This window comes from Pseudonaja textilis, chromosome 3 (genome assembly GCF_049901715.1).
Source record: "Pseudonaja textilis isolate UNSWEBS1 chromosome 3, rPseTex1.2, whole genome shotgun sequence".
Lineage (NCBI taxonomy): Eukaryota > Metazoa > Chordata > Lepidosauria > Squamata > Elapidae > Pseudonaja > Pseudonaja textilis.
Window position 1 is genome coordinate 25,309,522 of NC_141992.1, and position 21,963 is coordinate 25,331,484.

General features: G+C 40.0%; 1 protein-coding gene across 1 annotated transcript in view; it reads left to right on the top strand.

The window, feature by feature from the left end:
- Window positions 1-8,584: 8,584 nt before the first annotated feature.
- The window catches only part of DBNDD2 (dysbindin domain containing 2), a 30,651-nt gene continuing 17,272 nt past the window's right edge, over window positions 8,585-21,963 (top strand). Inside the window, exon 1 of the mRNA XM_026697570.2 lies at window positions 8,585-8,883. Coding sequence (XP_026553355.1) covers window positions 8,838-8,883 — 46 coding nt within the window. The 5' untranslated portion in view covers window positions 8,585-8,837. The remainder of the gene's footprint in view (window positions 8,884-21,963) is intronic.

A 21,963-nucleotide genomic window follows, 5' to 3' on the forward strand; every position in this document is an offset into this window, starting at 1 on the left:
AGTTAGGTTTATTTTATTTATTTATGTGCAGTCCATCTTATCTACAGATTTATACGAGAAGTAAAATCTATACTCAATATAAGATACCGACTATTCATTCTTATGATTGGCAGGGTGTATACAAGTAGCCCTCATCTTACAGCAGTTCATTTAATGACTGTTCAAAGTTACAGCACTGAAAAAAAAGTGACTTATGACTATTTTTCACACATATGACCGCTGCAGCATCCCTGTGGCCACATGATTTACATTTGGATGCTTGACAAGGTGGTTCATATTTATGATGGTTTAAATGTCTCAGGGTCGTATGATCCCCTTTTGTGGCCTTCTGACAAGCAAAGTCAATGGGGAAACCAGATTCACTTAACAACCGGGTTACTAATTTTGCAGTGATTCCTTTAGCAAACGTGGCAAGAAAAGTCATAATATGGGACAAAGTTTACTTAACAAATTAATGAATTCTGGGCTCAGTTGTGGTCATAAGTTGGGGACTACCTGTATTAGGTAAAGTGTTTTTTCTGGACTAATGAAGTGACCAGTCAAATTTTAGTCAACTGGAAGCATCTTTCTCTTCTAATAGTTTCCAGACTTGAATTGGAAGACCTACAAATTGTGGGCAACACATAATCACTGTTTTACTTTTATGAAGCGTAATTTCATTCAGCTTTGAGACATGGGATGGTAGAGACAGAATGGCCTTGTAATCTTGACATATGGTATATGCTACCCACCATCTACTCTGGCTGTCTCCTTTATCTTTGAAATCTCCAAATGACTTTTACTGTTGGTGGATAATCCTATTTAGATAATCAAGCTCCTGGAATAAGAACCATGATTTTGAGGATTTGGATATTGCTGCAATATCATTTGTTAGATTGACAAATATAATTTGTTAGTTCAGCAAATTGCCAAAGTCAATATATAACACTGATTACAATTAAAAGAGACCTTTATTGGTTTTGCTTCTATAAAAGATAATTCAACGTTTCTACCTTTATATACTATGATTCCTCAGCTTTCTTCCCCAAGAAAAAAATTATTTCCTTCCTTTTATTAGTCATTTAATAATTTAGGATTTAAACCTGCATACCAGGATGGGCAACATAGGATCTTCCAAATATTGCTAACTGAAACTGCAATCAACCCCAGGCAACTTGGCCAATAGTGGGGAATCACAGAATATGTGGTTAAGCAACATCTGGAAGGTCATCTCTTCCTCACATTTATGACATTATGGCTTGTGGATATTAATTAGTCTTACTTCTGAAAAGAACAATGTAGCCCATTAAAATCAATGGACAAAATCATAATGCAATAAACATAGTTCAAATAGAACTCAGTATTACAAGGTTACAAATTATTACTCCATAACAGGAGTTTGTTAGAGTCACTGTTAAAATGATAATCAACTTTCAAATGAAACTTAGGTCCGTAATATTCAAAATGCCGCAAGAGGGAATACATTAAGATATTCTTTCTTCTTTCCGACAGCCTTCATCTTATTTCAGGTGGTTCAGCCAGAGATTCAAAGGAGGGCCTGTAGCTCAAAAGCAAGATAGCTGAGAGAAAATTTGGTGACTGCTCCCTCTGGCTCTGAGAAGCTACTGGGCCTCTTGGGTTTGGGGAGCCATGAGTGATATTCAAGTTGCACAGGTGCTGTGACATCATTTCTTTGTGACATCAGAAACCATGACAGTAATGGCAGAGAAATTAAAGTGCTGGAGAAAAGGGTGGGAGGAGCAGGATTATGGAAAACAACTGGAAATATTACCTAAGTGGTTTTTTTTTTCCTGAGAGGCTGAGACAGATTCCAATAAGGGAATCCTCAGATTGGCTTTAGGTTAAGGCTGAGTAGGCAGTGACCTGGTGGGGAAAAGCTTAGGACAGAGGTATCAAACTCAATTTCATTGAGAGCTGCATCAGGGTTGTGTTTGACCTCAGAGGGCCGGGGTGGGGGTGGCCAGAGCAGTCATGGCCTACTTGGTGTCACTCATGGGGGCACCTCTGGCAGCTCGAGCAGTCTACCAGCGAAAACGGGCTCCTAAGCTCCGTTTCTGGCTGTGAAAGCCTCCTGCAACCCTCTGCCAGCAAAAATGGAGCTCGGGAGGGCCGTGTGTGGCCTTCTTGAGCTTTGTTTTCACTGGCAGAGGGCTACAGGAGGCCATCGCAGCCAGAAACGGAGCTCAGGAGCCCGTTTTCGTTGGCAGAGGCACCCTGGCCCAGTCCTTCACTGTTTTCAGGGTGGCTCCGCAGGCCAGGTATAAGCCCTGTGGGCCGGATTTGGCCCGCAGGCCTTGAGTTTGACACCCCTGGCTTAGGAGGTACCTGCACCACCCCTCCTTCCAAATCATTCTACAAATGCAAATCTTTGCCTTGATGGGAGGCAAAGTAGGCAATGTATCAGCCTAGGTGTATTGGAGAGCACCAGCTGCTCTCCGAAAGAAGGAGTAGCTCTAACTGGTTTGTATTACAATTAGGACAACCCCCCTCAATGTATTGTTCTTCAGATGTGGAGTGTCTATGGAGATTCTCAGTCATCCAGAATCTGATCATGGTTGCCCCCAAAGTGCTTTTTTCAAGAGGCAACTGGACTTTCTGGTTTTTTGTTTGAAGACATTTCGCTTCTCATCCAAGAAGCTTCTTCAGCTCTGACTGGATGGTGGGAAATGGGAGGATTTATACTCCTTGCAGACAGCTGGTCATTTGTGTTCTCTTAGCGAGTTGTTAAGGTTTATCTGTGACCTCAGGCAAATGCCTGAGTGGTGCAAATGGGTCTGGAGCCTTCTTGGAACTGTTGAAAGGACTGAGTGCTACCAGCTACAATAGTTCCAAGAAGGCTCCTCCACACCCATTTACACCACTCAGATGACCCCGAGGACGCATTCCCCACCATCCAGTCAGAGGTGAAGAAGCTTCTTGGATAGGAAGCGAAACATCTTCAAAGAAAAAAAAACCAGAAGGACCAGTTGCCTCTTAAAAAAAATACTTTTGCGTTCAGATGTGGAGAGTGAGATTTGTAAAGTTCCCAGCCAGAATTGCCAAACAATTTCTTGTCCAGATAAGTGTGCTCACATGCTTGTACCCCAGCAAACTTGTATTTAGCTTCTTTTGACTCAGAAGGTACTAGATTGTGTTCTGTCTGCATTTCCTCCTGAAATTCTTTATTTAATCTTTTTGAAGGAACTCCTGCTTTGTTTGAGAGGAGAGAAAAACAAATAAATAGGGAAACAGAGGGAACCAAAAATCAAAATTATTTTTTTCAGCTTATAGTTTACTTTCATAATTAAACCAGAATGACCTAACCGCTTATCAATTATTCATAACCTAGGCATGTAGAGTCTTGTTATTATTTTTAAAAAGATGTTTATACAGATTTGGGAGCAATGCCTCACATGTGCCATTGAGTCCTGACATCACATTCTTCATTTTGAGACATTGCACCTTATTTAAAATTCTTCTCAGATGCAGTGAGTGAGGAGATAGAAAGGAATGAGATTATCAAGCAAGCTGGACTGCTTTTAACTGATTGCAAGACTAAAAATATTAACTAGTCTTCGAAGTGCAGGATGCTTAGGTATTTTATCAGCAGGGGGCAATGTTGCTCAGATTAAAATCACCATGGAAACTACAGTAAAGCAGGACAGATAAGCAAGGAAGATTGCATCCTAATAGAACTGTCAAGTAATAAAAATGATTAGTCCATCCGCTGTTTGGCATTTAACATCTTGGTTCACGAACCTGTTAAAATAAACACTGAAGTGTCTCACAGATAGCTGATACAGTACTTGAAAGACATTTATACTACATTTCTACAATAGGAAAGTTGGGCAAAGGATCATACTGCTGCTTACAAGATCAAAGGCAATCAACAGTTTTATCATGTGGGACTTCCAACACCCAGAATTCTCCAGCTGGCAAGCTGGCTGACTGGGGAATTCTGGGAGTTGAAATCCATATTCCTTGAAGCTGCCAAGACTGAGAAACACTGATATAAATGAAACAAAATTAGCACTATTAATTGTTTAGCATAGGTTAGTAGGCTGCTAGAATATACCACTGCAGTGCGGTAGATTAAACCAAGAAATCTAAAACTCCCCATGAAGAAAATGATGGCAAACTCCTTCCATATTATGCCAAGAAATCTATGTAAAAATGTCCATAAAATTAATAGGAGAAAAGTTTGACTCAGAGGTGAGTGTACCTTTTTCAGTGGATGGAAACTAGAATGTTAAAGCCACAACAATGGGCTTAATGAAAACATACTTAGACAAAACCATGTATTATGTTCAGCAAATTATTCCAAGAGTATTTACTGAATTTAAAAAGTGCAAATAACTTGGCAATATGGTTCCTTTTGTAAAGGACAGTTTTAAATAAAATCAAATTTTAATTCCACCTTCTAAACTGGCAGTGAATCAATTCACTGCTGATGACTGCTGCTCTGACTCTTAAAAAATAATTCTTTCATTAACAACCAGATTCCATACATAGCTCTCTTGCACATAAGTAAGATTGCAAAAACAACACATGAAAATTCAGTTAAACCCAGATATGCCCAAAAGTTCTCTATCTGGGAAATCTTCTCCCATCCTTACATAGCTCCAACCTTATTGGTTCTAGAATTGGGGAGAGGACCTGTCACCCACCTCATGCTGCTGAATTATATATAGGTTTCATTGGACACATGGACTAATTCTTGTTCAACAGAATTCAGGGTTCCCTAGCATCTTTCCTCTTTCCTCCAATATGGGTGAAAGCAGGAGTTCTCGATACCTTCACTTTCCATCTGTACAATACAATCATCCTTCCTCTGTCATCCAGTTAGAAACAGTTGGTATGGAAAAGAACAAGAGCAAGTGATCCCAAGTGAAAAGACAAAAAGGTTGGTCTAATACAGGGGTCCCCAAACTTGACAACTTTAAGACTTGTGGACTTCAACTGAAGAGTTGAAGTCTACAAGTTTTAAAGTTGCCAAGTTTGGAGACTTCTGGTCTAATAAAGTCAGAGGGGAAACCTGAAAGTGAAAGAGAAATGCATGAAAAGACAAGACAAGCAAGCCAGTTAAAATAGCCTATATGTCATGCCCCTGTTGGAGTCTGAGAGTCTGGAGAGATGGAACTGCTGACAGGGAGTGTGAGCGTGGCTCCGGTGTTTGTGGAGGAAACTGGGGAAGGGCACAGGCCAGATGGACATTCAGAGGAAGACCCAGGCCCATCCATTCTTCATCCTAGGGCACACAGAGAGGAGCAGATAAGGGAGAAATGTGAGTGGCATGGTCTACAGGGGAGGAAAGGGCCCTGATCCCCTTCATGGTCTGCAGCTGGGAGGACTGTTTAAAAGGACAAACTGCACATGGCAAAATTGCTGGAAGCAAAGCGTGCATTCTTGTCGGAACTTGTGTTTTGGCTTCCTCCCAACTGTGGTTGCTGCGTTATCTGGTAGAAGTCTACAATTAATCATCTGTGGTGTGTTGGGTTTTTTATTTCAAATTAACTTTACTTTGGGTGAGGACTGCATTTACTCCCTCCATAAACTGTTTTCTTTAAGAGTTTGATATCCAGCCGAGAAGAATTGGACATTGTAGCCAAGTTGGAAGCATTAAAGGGACTTTCTTCTATTTTTGTGACTTGGTTATTTTTGTGTCATGCCCTGGGTCATCACACTATTTATAACAACACACTGACACAATGGTAGGACAGTCTCCTTGAATTTAACACTCTCCAGATGAGAATTATATGCATTCCAACCTGGGGTGGGGGGGGAATAAGGTTGAAAGAGAGACAAGTCAGGCCCATATTTTCATCATAGTCCCTAAGACCTTCCATAAGTGGCTCTGATTATGGGAGTTAATACACTCCTGTTGAAGACTTGATGGAGGAAGCCACGGTTGTTTAATGGCGACTTGGATGAAGAGTCTCTAGGTCACTCTCTTGCCCTGGAGGTGACAAATCCTCTCTAAAGGAACAACTAGCCTGGTCAATGGCATAGCATGTGGAAAAGATCTTGTTCTTACCACATCCTTCTCTGCCATGGTCAGCCATGAGTCAAAGCAGACAATAATGACTCAAACTCAACCCATTCAACTTTGTTCACTTGAATGAACAAATGGTAAAACTAGAAAGGCGACTATACAGGCAGAGTTGGAGTGCCCTGGCTGCCAAAGTACAATTATTTATTTGTTTGTCAAACATGTACAAGATAACAAGTATAGGTAGGAACATAAAAATGAGCAAAGGAAGTAAATACAGATAAATGGGGACAATAAGACAGGAATGGTAGGCACACTAGTGCGCTTATGCACGCCCCCTTTAAGGATCTGTTAAGAATGGGGTGAATTCCACGATAGACAGTTTGAGGTTGAAGCTGTGAGGGGCTATGGCTGTAACAATGGAGTCGGGTAGGGTGTTCCAGGCATTGACCACTCTGTTGCTGAAGTCGTATTTTCTGCAATTGAATTTGGAGCGGTTTACCTTGAGCCACAAAATTATACTTTGTGCAATTCTCACGCCATGATTTATTTGCATGGCAGCATCAGGAATCAAGAACCAATACTTAGGTGTTACAAATGTAGTAGTGACATGCATCTGTCAGTCATTCAAAGTGGTCCCAAAAATGGCAAAGAAAGGGGAGGTGGACAAATGTGATCAGTATTGGAGATTATAATGGCATCCTTTGTTCATTGTTACTCTTCAATTTTACGGCATTGGTAAATCAAGGTTTAGAAAATGTATCTATGAAAAGGTCTATTACATCTTGTTTTCAATGCCCATGAAGGCTGGCTAATATTTGCCTAATTAAGAACTACGGGATGAAATATAAAGGAGTACTAAATCCCAAAGAGATCAGGCATTTCAGTTGCTTTGGAGTGGAATTCAGCACCTTGGGTGTCACATTATCCATCAGCAGAGAAACATAGCATCTGGCAGGATTGTCCCCCACAGATATCTGTCCCACAAAAGATGATTCCATTAGCCATCCTGGTTAATAGCCATTCATAGCATCATCTTTTAATTTGTCTGAACTAGTAGCTGAAACTGCATCTGAAGTAGCACACTGAATTCCATCAATTAATTGGGCTCAATGCGCAGGAGTACTTCAAACTGATGAATAATAGATCAAAACAGATCAAATCACTTCACAGCAACAAGATATCTAGGAGAGAAAATCTGTGTGCCAGGGAGACATTAGACACTATCAGTGGATTAAGTAACATTGGACTCACAGAATTGTTAGCTGCTAAGCAGGGTTTTTTTTGGCAGCATGGATCTTTATACCACATATGTTTTTCTGATCCTTAAGCATTCGTCACTAATATCATCAGACATGAGAAACCGTGGGAAGAGAGCTGTGTTAGTCTACGGAGGCAAAAGATCTGATAAAGTGATCCCAGGCCTTTTAATTAAAAAAAATTGTTTGCCGGAAAAGGGACTTTCAGGAATTTAGTTTATCACACCTGCTGCCCTGCCTGCCCTCCTTGCCTGGGTTCCTTTCACAGGCACAAGGGAATGGAAGCACCTGTCTCACCTCCCCACATAATTGCAAAATAGTTCAAAACACGGGGACTTCCCATTTATAGTATGCACAAGTCTGAAATTTCCAATTCTCTGTTCCTTTATTGCACCCACGAGACGGACAAAACAAAACTCTCCATATCCCTGTTTCTCAACCTTGGCAGCTTTAAGATGGTTGCGCTTCAACTCTCAGAATTCCCCAGCCAGCCTTGGCTGGTTTGCCAGAATTTCCTGGCCAACTAACCGGCTAGGGAATTCTGGGAGCTGTAAGTCCATCCATCTTAATTTTAAAGATGCCAAGGTTAAGAAACACTGCTCCAACTGCATTCCGTTTGGTATGAAAGAAACAGCCTGCTGGCTTTCAGGTGTCCCAAAAGCTACATGTAGGTGTGGGAAGGCACATTTGAGACCACATCAGCTGTATTATTATCATTTTCTTCATATTTCCAGATGTCTCTAGGAGCTCCATGCTCCCACTTAGGGCACAATTCCTTCTTCATTCCCTTCCACCACAACAACCCTGCGAGGTAAAGTGAGTTGAATGAGGATCACTTAAGCCGACGAGGGCTTGTTCCGCCGATCGGCCCTGGAGTCCCGCCTGACGGCGCAACTTTGCAGCCTTCCGCCTTTCCTTTATTTATTTTTATTTATTTATTTTTGTCAATTGCTTACAAAATAATAGATATAATTAAAAACATAGTTATGAATACATGGATACATATAAGAAAAATAAAAAATAAAAATAAACAATAGGACAGGGACGGTGTACGCTTATGCACGCCCCCCTTCTCCGACGTCTGCCTCCGACGTCTGCCTTCCTTTTCGTCCCCGTCCGCCTTTCACGCCTACAGCGGTCCTGAGGGGAAAAGCGGCCTTTATTTTTTAAAAAGACAACAACAACCACCCCACGGGCGAATCTATGGGGGCTCCAACGTGCTCGGGAACGCCTGCGCCATCCCAGCCTCCTCATCCTGCCCTCCGCTTCCGACGTCGCCAAACGAGGCGGACGGAAAATCAGCGCGAAGAACAACACCCTCCCCTTCCACCCACCCACACGCCGCCCCGCGATCTGCGGCTCCACCCCCTTGGCATCCCGGCCACTTGGTACGTTGTGCTGCCGAAGTCCCAGTCCGCCCTGCTGGAGCCAGACAGCCGGAGTTACGGCCGGTGGAGTCCCCGGAGCTGCACCACTCCCTGGGAAGATGAGCAGGCGCTTGAGAGCGGCGGGAGTGTCGGCGGCCGATCTGCTGCTGTGAGAACCTCCTTCTGCCCGGGAAGGTCGTGGACTATCCAGGCGAATCGGCGCGTACTTGCCCACGGAAAGCGATGTCTGGACCCGAAGCCCATCACGGCCACAGCCGGAGGCTGCCCTGTAAGTCCGTCCTTTTGCCTGGGGAAAGCCAGGGTGGGAGTGGGCGCCCTCCCGCCCCTCGTTTTTCCGAACCGAAACTTTTTATTAGGCATTTCTGAGAAACGAGAATGCCAAGGCAGAACCGGCCCAAGGCGCCTGGCAGGTGAAATGTATGGAGGTGAGAAGATAGGGCTTCCTTTCAGCCTTCCAGGATCCGGCTCCTCTCCAGACTTCGCCTGCAACAACTCCCCGCCTTGCCCAGCCAGCAGGTGTAAGGAGGTTGTGTAGTAGACTAGCCTGGAGTAATGGGGGCCAGGCTGAAGACAAGCCCATTTTCCCTTCATGCCCCCAGACCCCAGAGTCCTTGCTCCCAGCTGGGATGCGGGGCCAGGTTTTCTCCCTATATAATACATACAGAGAAAAAAGAGCTTTTTTTATCGGAGAGCAGGACTCCCCCCTCCCCCCCATTTCCTGCCCTGGGATATTGTGGGGGAAAGTAGCTTGACTAATCCATCATTTCTGGAGTGGGGGAATGGCTTGGGCACAAGTACCAGGATCCATACCTCTTGATTAACAGCAGGAAACCATCTTAACCATTGCCTTCTAATTTCAGTTCATCTCTTAGGATTTTGTCACTTCAACAACAGCCCACAGCATTTTTTTCTGGAAACAATCTGACTCACAGGCTTGCATATATATTCCCATTTGAATCTAATTTACATAGCTACATCATTTATGTACTGTTGAGAATTTCACACACACCCTCTTCTTAAGAAATTATAACTCAATCAACCTCAACCAGAATCAGAATGGTCCAAACCCCCATCCTTATTGGTTCCTGCCTACAAATAATTCTCCTTCTAACCTTAGACTTTGTGCCTCTTCCAGTCTCTTCCTGATTTGCATTCAGGAAATACCTATAGTCAGATCTAAACAATGCCCCCCACCAATTCCCACCCTTCTATGAAGTGTGTATAAGGTGTTTAGTTTACATTTGAGAGGCGTTTATGGTAAAAATAAATAAATGTGTTCGTTGGTGTTTTGGCTGAGAAAAATACATTTGATACCCCAACTCTCTCTCTTTCTCTTCCTCTGTGATCAGTGTAAGAGCACAAATTGTAAAGGTGTTTTTTTTTCCTGGCAAAGAGAAAGTATTGTTCTCATGGGTGGGTGTTTATATGTAGTTTCACAAGTGCAAGTGGTGGATAATTGCTATGAGACAGCAAGATAAGAATAAAAGCAATTAGCCCACTCTGCATTTCCTCCCTCTCGTTTTTAGTCAGAGTATGCCCTCCTCACCTCCCCCATACCTTTCTAAAAAAATACCCTACACTTAAGAAGTTAGGCTTCTTGTGTGGATCATCCCAGCAATTTCAACTTTGCTCTTCATATGATATCCCTGCTTGCTCTGATTTAAAGGAGACCTTTTAACTCTAGTGGATGATGGATGGGGTCCCTGAGCTGGTGTGATAATGATGTCATGTTCCTGACAAGATACTTGCCACCCCCATGAAAAGCTATGCGTGAACTCTTATTCCCAAGAAAAACATCCTCTTCTGTAACCTCTCTTCAGAATGTACTCTCCATATCAATTCTGATGAATGTACGTAATTCATACATTGATAACATTTTTTACATTGCCATCTATAGAGAAGCTAGATCTATCTTTGCATCATTTCATACACAAATATACCATATACTCCCTTTTCTTAGATATTCCTTCACTTTACAATCAGCCTTTGATATTAACAACATTAATTCTTTTAAGAATATAAATGTATTTTTTTTAATGCAAAGATGTATTTAATGTCATGTCCAGTTCTATCTGTAGGCTACGGGGTTTTTTTTCCTGGTTGGATGAAGAGCTTTCATTTTTAGATGAGGTTGCTAAAACAAGTCTCTTTTGATCTCCATTTAAAGTCTTTTTCCCTAGGCTCTGGAGAGAAATTGAATAACACTGGCTTTTGTAAGATCTATTAGCCTATGGCAGATTACTGAAATAGTTTAAAAGGTCCCTGGTAGATTTCCTTTATAGAAAAAGAAAATAAAACCCTTCTGTTCCATAAAAGATGATAGATAAGCATGTCTTAGGAATAATATGCATGGGAAGAAGAACTGGCCTAAAACTGGAGATTTAAAATCCATCCACAATTCCCATTTGAATATTCCTCTTAACCTTCTTTTGGGAAGCAATACTGCAGTAAAAGCATAACTCAAACTGCAGGGAGATGAAGTACAAGAAAAAGAGGGAAGGAAGGAGGGAAAACCGAAAAGCTGATGTTTTGAGAGAAACAGGGTGAGGTGAAGAAAAATTGTCCTGTGACCCTTCCCCCTGCCTCAAATTCATAATTAAAGCTAGACTGGCCTATCCTCAAAATCCTTGAGTCTTGAAGCTAAAAATATTTTCACAGGCCACAGCTCTCTCTCCAACAGAGACAACATCATAAGACCTGGCTATTTACAGGGCCACGAGTTGCTTTATATAGAACGAAGAGCAGGATAAAACCAGGAGCACATTAGAGAGGTTGATGGGAGGGCAAGAGATCTTCAAAACCCCAAGGACAACAAAAGGAGGCAGCTTCCTTGTCATGCTTGAACCAAGCTATGAAGCCAGCATCCTTGCCTGGTTCAGTCTCAGAGCTGTCTTAATTCTCTAGAGGATTGAAGTATGCTCTATATTAAAAGAATTTCCTGTTCCTCAACTTTTTCTGCTCTCTTGGTGATTTTATTTTGATTGAAGGAACAGTGGTGGTGGGGATTAAATCAGGAGCCTAAAGGGAGTATGTAGAAAAGAAGGGTGGGTGGATGGGAAAGAAAGGTGTCCAGGGTCAGATTTGGATGGAAATCACATCTTTGCTGAAGAAAATTTATCCCTTAATCCAGATACCTGCAATTGCATGCAATACAATTAAAGCATTCTGCACCGATAGAAATGCTATCTGTAAAACCATGTAAATGTAGAAAGCAACAATCCATTGATATTCATGCAGTAAATCTAGAATCATTCCTGACAGTAGCTGTGTTCAATGGGTTGAATAACCTTAATAGTGGGATTTAACCTCCAGATGACAAATAATTTATGGTTCCTATAGGTCAGCATTCCTAATCTGAAGACTTCCAAAATGTGTTGAGTTTGCAGTATAGAATTACCAACTAGCCAGAGAATGCATTCTCCATCCCAAAAGAACAGAAACGAGGACCAATGGTTGTTTTTCAGTGCTATGCATTCTTCCACTGGAAATAAATGAGAGCCAGGTTAAAGTGCTGGACTAGGAGAGGAAAAAGCTGAGTTATGCTATCTTTCTGCTATCTGGGTGATTTTGGGCTCGTCACTCCCTTTCAGCCTTAGGAAGAAGAAATGGATGGCAAATCATTTCCAAAAACAATGCTTAGAAATCTGTAGAGATTTGTCCATGGAAGGAGTCAAGGCTTTCTTAAAAGAGAAAAAAGAAGAGGAAAAATCCCCCATGACTTGCAAAAATACATCAAATTATATAAAAAGGAACAAATATATACCATTTATATGTAGATCCTTGACTTACGACCACAATTGAGCCCAAAATTTATGTTGCTGAGTGAAACATTTGTTACATGAATTTTGGGCCATTTTACGACCTTTCTTGCCACAGTTGTTAAATGAATAATTGCAGTTGTTAAGTTAGTAACACAGTTGTTAAGTGAACCTGGGTTCCCCATTGAATTTGCTTGTCAGAAGGTTGCAAAAGGTGACCACATGACTTGGGACACCGCAACCATCATAAATATGAGTCAGCTGCCAAGCATCTGAATTTTGATCGCATGACTATGGGGATGATGCAATGGTCGTAAGTGTGAGAAATAGTCATAAGTCACTTTTTCCAGTGTGTTTGTAAGGTTGAACGGTCACTAAACTGTTTTAAGTTGAGAATTACTTGTACTGTCAACTTCCCATTTTTCAGCCATGAAAGTTTAACAATGTCTGTGAGTTTGAGGGAACCAAATTCTGTGTGTATGTTACTAGTAAACATAAGTAATGTTTTATCATGGCATAGCAATAACAGGCTCAAAAAACTCCTTTTCATACAAGTGCAAGCCCTTTGTTTTATATAGTGGCTGAGTGTGCAAACCATGAGCCACTATCATTAGCAATTGTAATTTAAACTAACCTAGCCATTCATGGCTTGGAAAGAATTCCAGATGTTACGTAGTGAGGAAAGGTAAAAAGGTATCTCTTCCAAACGGGATGTTTTAACCTTAAGGAGCTGCATTTTGAAACTCAAAAGATTTTTAAGAGCCTCTTTAAAGAAGAAAAGCCCACCATCGTCTCTTGGATGTATGCCTATGGTAACAACCCTTCTCTTCCATCTCCTTTCATTCATACTGCCTGCCTCACAATAGGCGTTTTGTATTCAGGATCTAACTGGACAAGAAAGAATGACAAAAGCTACCACTCCCAGCTGAAATCCAGTCCAACAATTCTGATAAGTCTTGTCCAAAACAAGACTTTTACTTCCTGGTCTCAAGACAGCCCAGTAAAATCTAAGCCTGCCCTAGAACTCTTAGGTTAAATATATCCTCTGTTCCTGATACTTCTGCAGTTTTTAACTGCCAGATTTGGCAGGTTTTCTTGCAAGTTTTATTTCTGCTGAATTTTTTTTTTAAAAAGGTTTTATTGTAAGACAGCCTTGCTAGACCAGGTAGCTAGCAGATGTGTGGAAATTTCAATTCCCCAGCTAGGGTGGCCATGAGTTTAGAAGGCAAGAGTCTATAGAAAGCTACTCTATGCTGTTCTCATTTGGTGTATTGATTTAGTCAAGACTGCTAAAATAACACCTTATTTATACTGAAAGAGATACAAGCTAAGGCGATAAAGATGATCAGAGGAATGATTCCTGCCCTACCAGGAATGGTTGAAGGATCTATGCTTACTCTTTAAGAAAAGACAGGTGGGGACTTCCGGTTTGAGCTTCTTCAGCAACAGGCCGAAACCTCGTCTCTGCGAGGCTTCGATCCGTGCTAACCGCTGGAGCGCCCCGAGCCGGCTGGTTTCGGGGCTAAGCCACCCCATAGAGGTGGTGAAGAGGGGGGAGACTGCCAGCAGGGTTGAGGAGAGCCGCATCTCTCTTCCCCAGCTGGCCATTACTCCCTTTCCTGAAGGCGGTTGCAGCGGTGGTCAGAAATGGCCACCACAAGAAGAACTCCACCGGAAAAGAATGTGCAGGAGGAAGATGAGAAGAGAAAGTTTTGGTTGACCAGGTCAAACAGCAAAAGCAACAAATAAGGTACCCTGGAATTGAAATTGTTAAAAAACAATAACATTGTTCCCTAAGAAGATTTTTAAGCTGCGAAGGAGAGAGAAAAGGGAAGAGATTTGGTTTTCTCCTTTTCCTATACTGACAGCTAAGAGACTTAAGCAAGAAATTGGAAAAAAAATCCACTTTGACATCAATAGGCATTTAATGCTGAAAATAAAAAGTCAAAGGGATAATAAAGATTTCTGAATAATTAAAAGCTTTTGAAAACAGGAAAGGAGAGAAAAAGAATAAAAGGGTAGGATCTGGAAGGGAAGAGACTGCCTGGAATTTAAAAAAAGAACTTACAGCAAAATCTCAACAAGACTTCCAAAAGATACATTCTAACTGAAATATCACAACAAAAACCCCAGGAAGAGAAAATCGAAAAAGAAATAAGAAGATATAACTCGGGACTATCTGGATTACTTGATGATTTCTGGATTCTTGGTTATTGTTTTGAATGACTAAAATCAATCGGGTGGTTGTTTAAAACTGTTTAAAATGGCTCCACTTTTAGAAGAACTGAAAATGGAACTTAAAAAGTACAAAGAAGATGCACAAGAAGGGAGAGGGTTTTTTGGGTTCGTATTTCAGTTTTTAGAAATGGAGATTTGGAATTATGAGAAACAACACGAAATGCCAGCAGAACAAGAAGATTGCGACAAAGAAGAAGCCATCTTTAATGAACAAGTAATCTTAGATGGGGGAAAAAAAGGAAAGGGGGGAAAGAGAATGGAAAATTTAAGATTAGGAAAAACAACTCATAAAAGAGTGAAAAATAAGTATAAAATCAGAAAGCAACAGAAGAGGGAAATGCAGAAGAGAGAATTAGAACTAGAGAGACAAGGGGGTAAAAAAAAGGGGAGGGAGAAGATGAAAGGGAAGAAAGAAAGGAAAAGAAGTTATAAAGGACAGAAACAAAATATAGAGAAACACGGCCTATTTAGAGATAATGGGTGAAAACTTAATGGAAAAAGGGATTCTGCAAAGGTACATAAGATAGTATGGTTATATTAGAAGCAGAAATAATTTTAGAAAATATGAAACAATGTATGATTAAAATGTCTGATAAAATAGCTATCGTAATTCAGTGGAATGCTTGTCAATAAATAAATGTAACAAAAGGTATATTTAATGATTTATAAAACATATTAGAAGAGAAATAAGGGAAAAATAATTATGGAGATTATATGTGTTTTTAAGGAAGTACGATATTTAATTGAAAAGAAGTGTTAAAGATGCTAAGATTTTAATGATTATTAATGATAGAACTGAACTGGAATGGAATGAGGGTTTATAATTACATATATTTACAATCTTTCTTTTTTTTAAAAAGAATATAACGTGTATTATAAGAATGTACCAAGCAGAAATCGATTGGAAGTTATGTATTATGTATGATATTGAAGGTCATAAACTTAAGGTATATATTGAAGTTTAAATAAGAGTTGAATGGATGTAATTAAAAGATATAAAGGTGTCATACTCCAATTTGTAACTATAGGAGAAAATTTGTTTAATGAGAAAAGGTAATATGAAATTGAAACAGAACAGACAAAAATATAAATATAATGATTTGAATTGAGATGAGATAATCAAAATAAAATTGAGAAAATTAAAAGAGGGGAAAAACTATATAGAAAATGTAAAATAGTATAAGATATGGAATAGAATACAAAAAGGAGCATGAAATTGAGTTTTGTGTCTGTATAAAGAAATTCAACCCGGGACCATGCTATTTTCAAAAAAGATGTTTTACTTGTATTTTGTGTGTGAAAACCCAAATAAAACTTTATTTTAAAAAAAGAAAGAAAAGACAGGTGAAAGAAAGATTGTACAGTATTTTTCAGGAACCAGAAGGAGTGTCACAATAAATAAATAAAAATCCCTCAGAATGCAAGTCCAAAACAACATTTAAATTTCAGGAAAGCTGATTCTTTCATTTGATGTTATGAAAATGTTTTCCAATAGCAAGAGTAGTTTGATGATAAAACCAATTAGTGAAGGGAAGTCGTGAGTTTCTCTTCATTGAAGTTTGCAACCAGATGTTAGGTAAACAGTTGCTGAAGATACTTAATTTGAATTCGTGTGTTGAATGGGAGACTTCCTCAATGGCTTTTTCAAGCTTTATTATTCTATGAAAAGCAGTACCTCATTAATTATCTGTTACTTGAAACAACAGCATAGGCAAATATGTCCTTTCTCTTTTTGGATTTATTGGTTTATCAGAATAGAGAACAAAATGCTGGGTTAAAAGAACTGACAGACAGGCTGGCTGGGGAATTCTGGGAGTTGAAGTCCACAACTTTTAAGTTGCCAGGGTTGGAAACGCTTGATCTAAATGGTAATAGTTTTTAGAATTAACAATTAATGAAGTTGGAGTGGCTTACCTATGTGACCTCAGCAACTCTGGAATTTTGTTCATGCTCATAGTCTTTATGTTACATTTCCTCATAACTGTGTACAATAGCTCACTGTTCTCATTTTGCAGTCAGACAAATATAAAATAGCCATGAGATTAGTAACTTGTACTATATCCCCTGGTGATCTCATATCTGAAATGGGATTTGAATCATCATGTTAATCATCTTCAGCTTTTAAGTTGGGTCTCATAGGCTGACCATGTTAATTCAAAATAGTGAATAATTCTATTTATCAGTATATTTCAATCTATGAAGTAGACCAAGCAACTTAAGAGAGAGGAAGTCATTTAAGATGGTTTGGCTGATCTCAAAAAACTAAGGTCAGATCTGGTTAATACTTGGGACAGGATAAACCAGAGTTATAAACTAGATTGAAAAATTATTAGAAAAAGAATTAGAAAAAGGCAGTGACAAATCATTGATATACAGGTGGTTGCCAACGTACAACCATTAGTTTAACAGTTAAAAGTTATGACAGGAATTCAGGTGCTGGGAACTAGCTTGCATTTATGATAGTTTCAGTATTTTTCAGTCACCTTATCATGATTTGTGACCTTCCCAGGGAGCTTCCAACAAGCAAAGACAATGGAATTTGCTTAATAGCCACATGATTCACTTAACAACCATGATAAAAAGGGTTGTTAAATTGCTTCTGTTGGTGTGATGACTTGCCTAATTGTATCTCTTAGCGACTGAAATTCTGGTCTGCATTGTGATTGTAAGTCAAGGATAACCTGCATTGTTTCTAAGAAAACTACATAACCGTATCCAATTGAATCAAAAGAGGCCTTTACTTTTATAGTACAGTCTGTGGTGGAATGTGGTCCAGATTCCCAAGATGGATGGATCACATTCCAGAGGAGCAAAAGACAGCAAAGTTTCAATAGTTTGGTTGGAAGTAAAAATAGTTAAGACAGCTCCTCCCTGGGAGTCCTTAGAGTATATGTTTAATGGTGCAAGCAGTCTACTTTAATTCTGTCTAAAGGTGAGGAACAATAAAGGAAACTCCTTAGAACAGGGGTGTCAAACTCAAGGCCCAGGGTGCTTAGATTTGGCCCATGGGGCTGCCCTGGAAACAGCAAAGGACTGGTCCACGGTGCCTCTGCCAGTGAAAATGGAACTCAGGAGGGCTGCCCGCAGCCCTCTGAGCTCCATTTTCGCTGGAAGAGAGTTGTAGGAGGCCATCACAGCCAAAAATGGAGCTTGAGAGCCTGTTTTCACTGTCAGAACGCTCAGGCCATCACAGGTGCCCCAAGACAAGTGACGAGCTGGCCACACCCATCCTGGCCATGCCTACCCCAGCCCCCCAAGGTCAAACACAATCCTGATGTGGCTCTCAATGAAATCAAGTTTGACACCCCTGCCTTAGAAGAACCTTAGCATATCTTTTTTGCTTTTGCAGCTTGACAAAGACAGACAAACATTCAGGGTCTTTATGGGAGCTGCAGTATGAATCATTAACAAAGTCGAGTTGCTGAGATGAACTTTTTATGCCCTTCTTTTTGTGGAACTTAGAAGCCTAAGAGTTGAGAAAAAGGATTTAGAGAAACTACAGTATTGTGGTTAGATAATTTTATACTCTGGATATAAGGATTTTCTGGGCCCACACAATATGACCATTTGTATTATTTTAGTTGCAGAAGCATCAAAATAATTTGAGAATAAATAAACATCTGTTAAGAAATATAGTGGATGCATATAATCATGTACAAATCCACCTACAATAGCTTGCCCCTGGCAAACCAATGATTGTAAAAAGAAGGAAAAAATGATCAGCTTCATCTATTATGGACTCTATCCTGTCCATATAAATCCAGTTACTAATGCTGTAGACCTATGTTGTCGCCATGACAACCTACTTCTTAATCAGATTTCAGTAACTAACTTAGTAGTGGTTATTGCAATAGATTAAAATCTGAGAAAGTCAAGTTGAACTACAAAATGCCATTGTTCTATCCAAAATGTACATTTGTGTAGGTAGAGGTAATCTATGAGGAATTAATTGACTAATGTAAGTTTTAAAAAAAAAGAACAAACATGAGTAAAACCTTTCTTAATTAAATGACATTTAACATTCTGTTAAATTGGCAGCTGATGCAACTTGCCACTTTTAAATCTGATTAAACACAAAAAGTATTCTTAGTTTCCTAGTATTTTGCTATTGTAAATTTGCAGCTAATAATGAAAATTAAATTTCTTATGTTGGACTATTTTATAGATGTCCTGAGAATACATGGATTAAAAGCTATATTAGTATTAATTTCTGGATTGTTATCTAATCTCTTGAAAAATTTCAACTTAAATAAGTACAATTAGATAGAGTAATACAGTGCTTTCACGAGAATCTATATATATGATAGAATTTAATGTGTTCATATTAAGTGATGTGGATATGCCACACATTCAGTGTTAATATTCTTGACTTGTATGCTAAACTTACCTCCAGAAGACATTAATACATTTCAAATGAAATTATGCAGTCCCAACTCTTATGCAGAATACATTCAATAGAACTCTGTTGCCCATCAACAATAACATTTCTAACCATATAAACCCATCTTTTGAGGGCTTTATATGCTTCTTCCTTCAGATAAAGGTACAGCACCTGATGCTAAGGTTAATCTAGCTGCTGGGCAGCCTCGCTTTGTTTGAAAAACCTTTCATGTAGATAATAAACAGATGAATGAGAAGCAAATCTATAGGTTTCACTCCCAGATTCATTCCTTTCTTACAGTCCTCGCTTTCACATTCAGCCCCAGACCTCAGTGCATAATGAGTGTGCAATGAGAGCCGGAAGGATTAGTAGGCAATAGGGAAACTGGTGCTTTTGGAACCCAAGTAAGAAACGCATTGGGGGGAGGCAGCCTGTCAAGAGAAAGCGCTGTTGCACGGTTCACCCCACTCCCAGTTGTGAATGAGCGCAGGCCCCCATTGGTTGAATGCCCTGGGAAAGAAAATGCAGCAGCAGGTATTTTTCTCTCCTTAAACAAAGAATGCAGCCCACAAGAGGAAGCATTGTGAATGAATACAGAACAGTCATGGGGTACATGCCATCCTAGTGAGGCAATCTCAGTACCGGGCAGTGTATGAGAGAGCCCATCGGTGCTGAAGAGAAGGAAAAGCATCCGCTCTGTTCTTTGCTACAGGGAAGCAGAAGAGAAGGATGTAAAAAAGCTTATATCTAAACCCTGTTGCCTTCTTGTCTGCCCAAGGTGGGATGAAGAAGATGGCACCATTGCTGACCCTCAGTTGCTGCCTTAGTGCAGTCCAGCCCACCATCAGCTGCTCAACAAAGCAGCTGACTAGCACCAAGAATTAGATAATGGCAATTCAAAGCTTGTGGTCAACTGCCCAGCTGGCTAATGAAATTTCATCAGGAATCTATCAGCAGGTTTGTTAATTTATCTGGGAAATAAATCCCAACAGATCTTTTTGATTCAGGCTCTGACATAAAGCATTTTGTCCAAACCGTGGCATGTTGTTACACAGTACCAATCCGTTCCATCTCTCTTTGTCTTGATGCCTAGGATCACTTTCTTCAGCTTGGTTTCCCAGTGTATTTGCTCAAACATTAGAACTGTTCTACCAGGAGAAGAGGAGACCCAGCATAGTGACCAGTATTGAATTAGACCACCATGGAATGAGAACTGCAATTCATTTTAGAAAGCTTTTCTTTCTGAGCTGAAACTAAACCTTGTATTCTCAAGCAATAGGAATAAGGGTTTGCTCTGGATATTTAGTTGAAAAGAAAAGAGTGCTGGGTTTTTTTTTAAAGACCCAGCATTCATACAAGTTTCAATTCTATGTCAAATGAAATTCATGACTGAGACCTTATAATATTTATCAGAGCACTGTGGGCAGATTGGCAAGTTACAGATCACCAAGAAAACCAGGAAATGAATCAACAAAAAAGAACAATAACACAATAGAAGAACAAGTTTATATAAAATTGCAATTATCAATTTAGATGTAATCAGAGACAAGATAGGCAACTTTTAACCTTTCAGATATTGTTGAACTATACTTTCTATCAACCTCAGTCAATAAATAGCATACTAATGTCTATGAAGCTATAGTTATCCCACTCCAAAATAAAACATAACTTTACATTAACCATGATTGCTGGCGAATTCTGGGACTTAAAAATCTGCATATTTGGAAGGTGCCAAAGTTGGTGAAGGTTATTTAAAGAGAGGACCGCACCTTCTAAAGGAAGAACACAAGAGCATAAGAATAGCCTTGCTCATTCAGGCTAAGGTTCATCCTTGTCTTGTTTTTTGTTTCTCACTATAGCCAACTGGATAATTCTGAATAATACTTACAAGCAAAATATGGCAATACACCCTTTTCCAATCATAATTCTCCTGTATCTGGTATTTGGAAACATGAGTCTTCAAGATTAACGCCCTTGTTAAATATTAACTTACCAATCCCTTTTTAAAGCCTTTAACTTTGGATTTAAAGTTGTCATCATCACTTGGTAGTGTATGTAAAGCAATATTTTTATTCTAATTATGGGTGGATGTGTTAGGGAGCTGGAAGGAACATCAGATGAGGAAGATGAGAACATAAGCAGTGCATTGCTGGATTGGACTCCTGACCCATTTAGTCTAGCAGTCTGTTCTCAAATGGCCACCCAACCTCACTAGAAGCCTACTAGTCTCCCAGCAGATGGACTTCAGAGGTAGTCCCACTACAATCAAGGCTAATAGTAATTGATCCCATGACTTCCATGAATTGTTCCAACCAACCAAGCTATTAGTAGCCAGCACTACATCCCAGATAGTGATGGGATTCAAAAAAAATTACCAGTTCTATGGGCGTGGCATAGCTTAGTGGGCATGACCGGGTAAGGATACTGTAAAATCTCCATTGCCACCCCACTCATGGAGGAAGGTTACTGCAAAATCCCATTCCCTCTCCACCCCACTAACCTGCTTTCCAGCTCTGTTCTCCTGTGCAGGGCAACAAAAAGAGACCCAGCCGACCATCTGGGACTCAGGAGGCAGAGAATAGATGGGAGTGGGGCCAGTCAGAAGATGGTATTTGCCGGTTCTCTGGACTACTCAAAATTTCTGCTACTGGTTCTCCAGAACTGGTCAGAACCTGCTGAACACTCCTATCCCGGGGTAATGAATTCTAACATTTAATTATGTGTTGAGTGAAAAATTATTTCTTTTTGTCCGTCCCAATTTTTCCAATCAATTTCATTACATGTCCTCTGGTTCTAGCATTTTGGGAAGAGAAAATAGATTCTCCTTGTCCAATTTATCTACACCATACATAATTTTATATATCACCATCATGTCCCTTCTCATTCACTACTTTCTAGACTAAAAAGCCTCAAGTGTCACAATCTGTCCTCATAGGAAAGCTGCTCTAAATTGTGGATTACGTGATGCTAC